The following is a 2,500-nucleotide window of genomic DNA, read 5'->3' on the forward strand; positions in this document are numbered from 1 at the left end:
AAATATTGTTAGTCGCTTTGGATAAAAGCGTCTGCTAAATGACTGTAATGTCATATAATGTAATGTAATGTCATGTCATGTAATGTAATGTCATGGCGCGGCTTCCATCAGGCACCTTCTCCTCCTCCAGGTACTGCTTGTCCAGCTCCAGGGAGTAGAACTCGATGGGGAAGGGGCCGGGGTTCCTGACCGTGACCTCGGCCTCCTCCCCGGGGCTGAAGGGCAGGGTGGGGCCCAGCTCCAGCACCGAGGACGACCACTCCAGCTGGGGCTCCTCCCCCTGGCCCTGCGCCTGCAGCACCACCCGCTGGGTGCTCTGGGCCACCGACACCACCAGGCGCTGGCTGTACGCTCGCTATCAGAGACACACACACACACACGATATCAGAGACACACACGCTATCAGAGACACACGCACGATATCAGAGACACACACGCTATCAGAGACACACACACGATATCAGAGACACACACACACTATCAGAGACACACACACGCTATCAGAGACACACACACGCTATCAGAGACACACACACGATATCAGAGACACACACACACACGCTATCAGAGACACACACACGCTATCAGAGACACACACACGCTATCAGAGACACACACACGATATCAGAGACACACACACGCTATCAGAGACACACACACGCTATCAGAGACACACACACACACGCTATCAGAGACACACACACGCTACAGAGACACACACACACGCGTGCAAACAACGGGGTAAACCTCCTCGAAGAGGCACGGGAGTGTGTGAAAACGAAGGACCGCTTGTGCGGAACGTAGCTACGCCACGCACATTCCCACATGGGTGGGGACATAAATTGTCCTCAACGTCAGTTAAGTCCCCCGTCCCCTGGTCCCTTCTCGCCTGTCCCACAGCCCCAGACCCGGGTCCTCACCCCCTCGGCCGGGCTGAACTTGACCTGGACGTTGACCTTGTCTCCGGGGTACAGCAGGCCAGCAGAGGGCAGCATCTCAAACACCACAGGAGGAGGCCGCTGCTCCAACCTGGCCTTCCGTCGCAGGTGCAGGGGCACGTGCTTGTCTATCTGAAGACACACACACACCACACACACACACACACACACCACACACACACACACTAAGCTCGACTCCACAGTGCCACTGAGCCAGACTCCGGCATCTGTCCCAGGCTAAGTAGTCCAAGGTTTAATGAAGTTTTTTTTTTAATACCTCATGGGCAAACATGAAACCAGGACGTCAAACACGGAAACGATTTATATTATCGTTTTGGCCCGCATCGTGCAGAATTTCACTTGGATTAAATTGGATTTAATTAAAGTTTTGTTTAGTTTATTGAATTTAAACAGGACAGTGTGGACATACATTAATTGCTTCGGTTTTTATTTCGGTAATTGCTTTGCACCAGATTTAGCAAGGAAGCTAATTTCCATCTGCAGTCCTTACAAAGAACATGAACACAATGAATACACAATCTGCTGTGTGGACAACAAAGGACACCATTTGTTAAACGAAGACAGTACATAATCAAAGAGCGTTATGATGTATACCACAGTAATAAAAGGAATTTCCCTTCTTTCATTTGTGTCTTAGATGTGTTTTATTCTGCGTTTGAGTCTGTCGACGGTCCCGTGAACTGGAATTCTCACACGGCGATGACGTCGTAACCTCGTGACACCCGGCCTAGCCTCTGTCCAGGAAGTGTGTGGCGGTGCATGCTGGGTAGCGTAGTACCTTCTTCTTGGGCCGCTCCTCCTCAGCGATGCTCCACTGGCAGGCCACGGGCTCCTGGTTGCTCAGCTGCACCGTGCGCACCTGACACATGCCGCACTGCACGCGCTCAAACTGCAGCGTGTCGGCGGAGACCGTCAGGGCGGGCATGGTGACCACCGCGCGCAGGACGACCGGCACCGTCGGCCCCCCGACCACCTGCCAGTCACACCACATCGACCAATCAGAAACCGGCCGCCTGACCTTACTCTAAGCACAATGAAGACTGTGTGTATATACTGTGTGTGTGTGTGTGTGTGTGTGTGTGTGTGCTGTACTGTGTGTGTATACTGTGTGTTTGTGTGTGTGTGTGTGTGTGTGCTGTGTTTACCTGGATAGGCATGACAGTGCTGATCTCTCCCAGATCTAGATTGGCGCCTCGAGGGTCAAACTTCACCTCAAAAGTCTCCGTCTCACAGTAAGGCAGGTTCTTGACTCGGTCCAGCTCTGTGCTAAAGCCTTTTGGGACACACAACACGCACACACAGGGGTCAGTCCAAGGGTGAGGTCAAGGGTCAGGGGTCAGGGGTCATCTCTGGGCCCACCTGTGCCTGTGAGGGGGCGTCGGTCGGCGCGGAAGGACGCGGGCACGGTCCCGGTGTTGGTCACCTTGACGATGTGAGTGGGAACACTCCCGTGGATCACATACCCAAAGTCCAGGACGTACTCCGGCAGGAGGAACCTGAGAGAACACAGAGGCACGGTGGAACACAGAACCACACCATAT

General features: G+C 53.4%; 1 protein-coding gene across 1 annotated transcript in view; it reads right to left on the reverse strand.

Moving 5' to 3' along the window:
• The window catches only part of hydin (HYDIN axonemal central pair apparatus protein), a gene marked incomplete at both ends in the record, with an annotated part of 48,537 nt that overhangs the window by 28,503 nt on the left and 17,534 nt on the right, over positions 1-2,500 (reverse strand). Inside the window, 5 exons of the mRNA XM_084451386.1 lie at positions 116-355; positions 921-1,070; positions 1,738-1,932; positions 2,105-2,232; positions 2,319-2,455. Of these exons, the coding sequence (XP_084307512.1) occupies positions 116-355; positions 921-1,070; positions 1,738-1,932; positions 2,105-2,232; positions 2,319-2,455 (850 nt within the window). The remainder of the gene's footprint in view (positions 1-115; positions 356-920; positions 1,071-1,737; positions 1,933-2,104; positions 2,233-2,318; positions 2,456-2,500) is intronic.

This window comes from Borostomias antarcticus (genome assembly GCF_949987555.1).
Source record: "Borostomias antarcticus genome assembly, chromosome: 16".
Taxonomy (NCBI): domain Eukaryota; kingdom Metazoa; phylum Chordata; class Actinopteri; order Stomiiformes; family Stomiidae; genus Borostomias; species Borostomias antarcticus.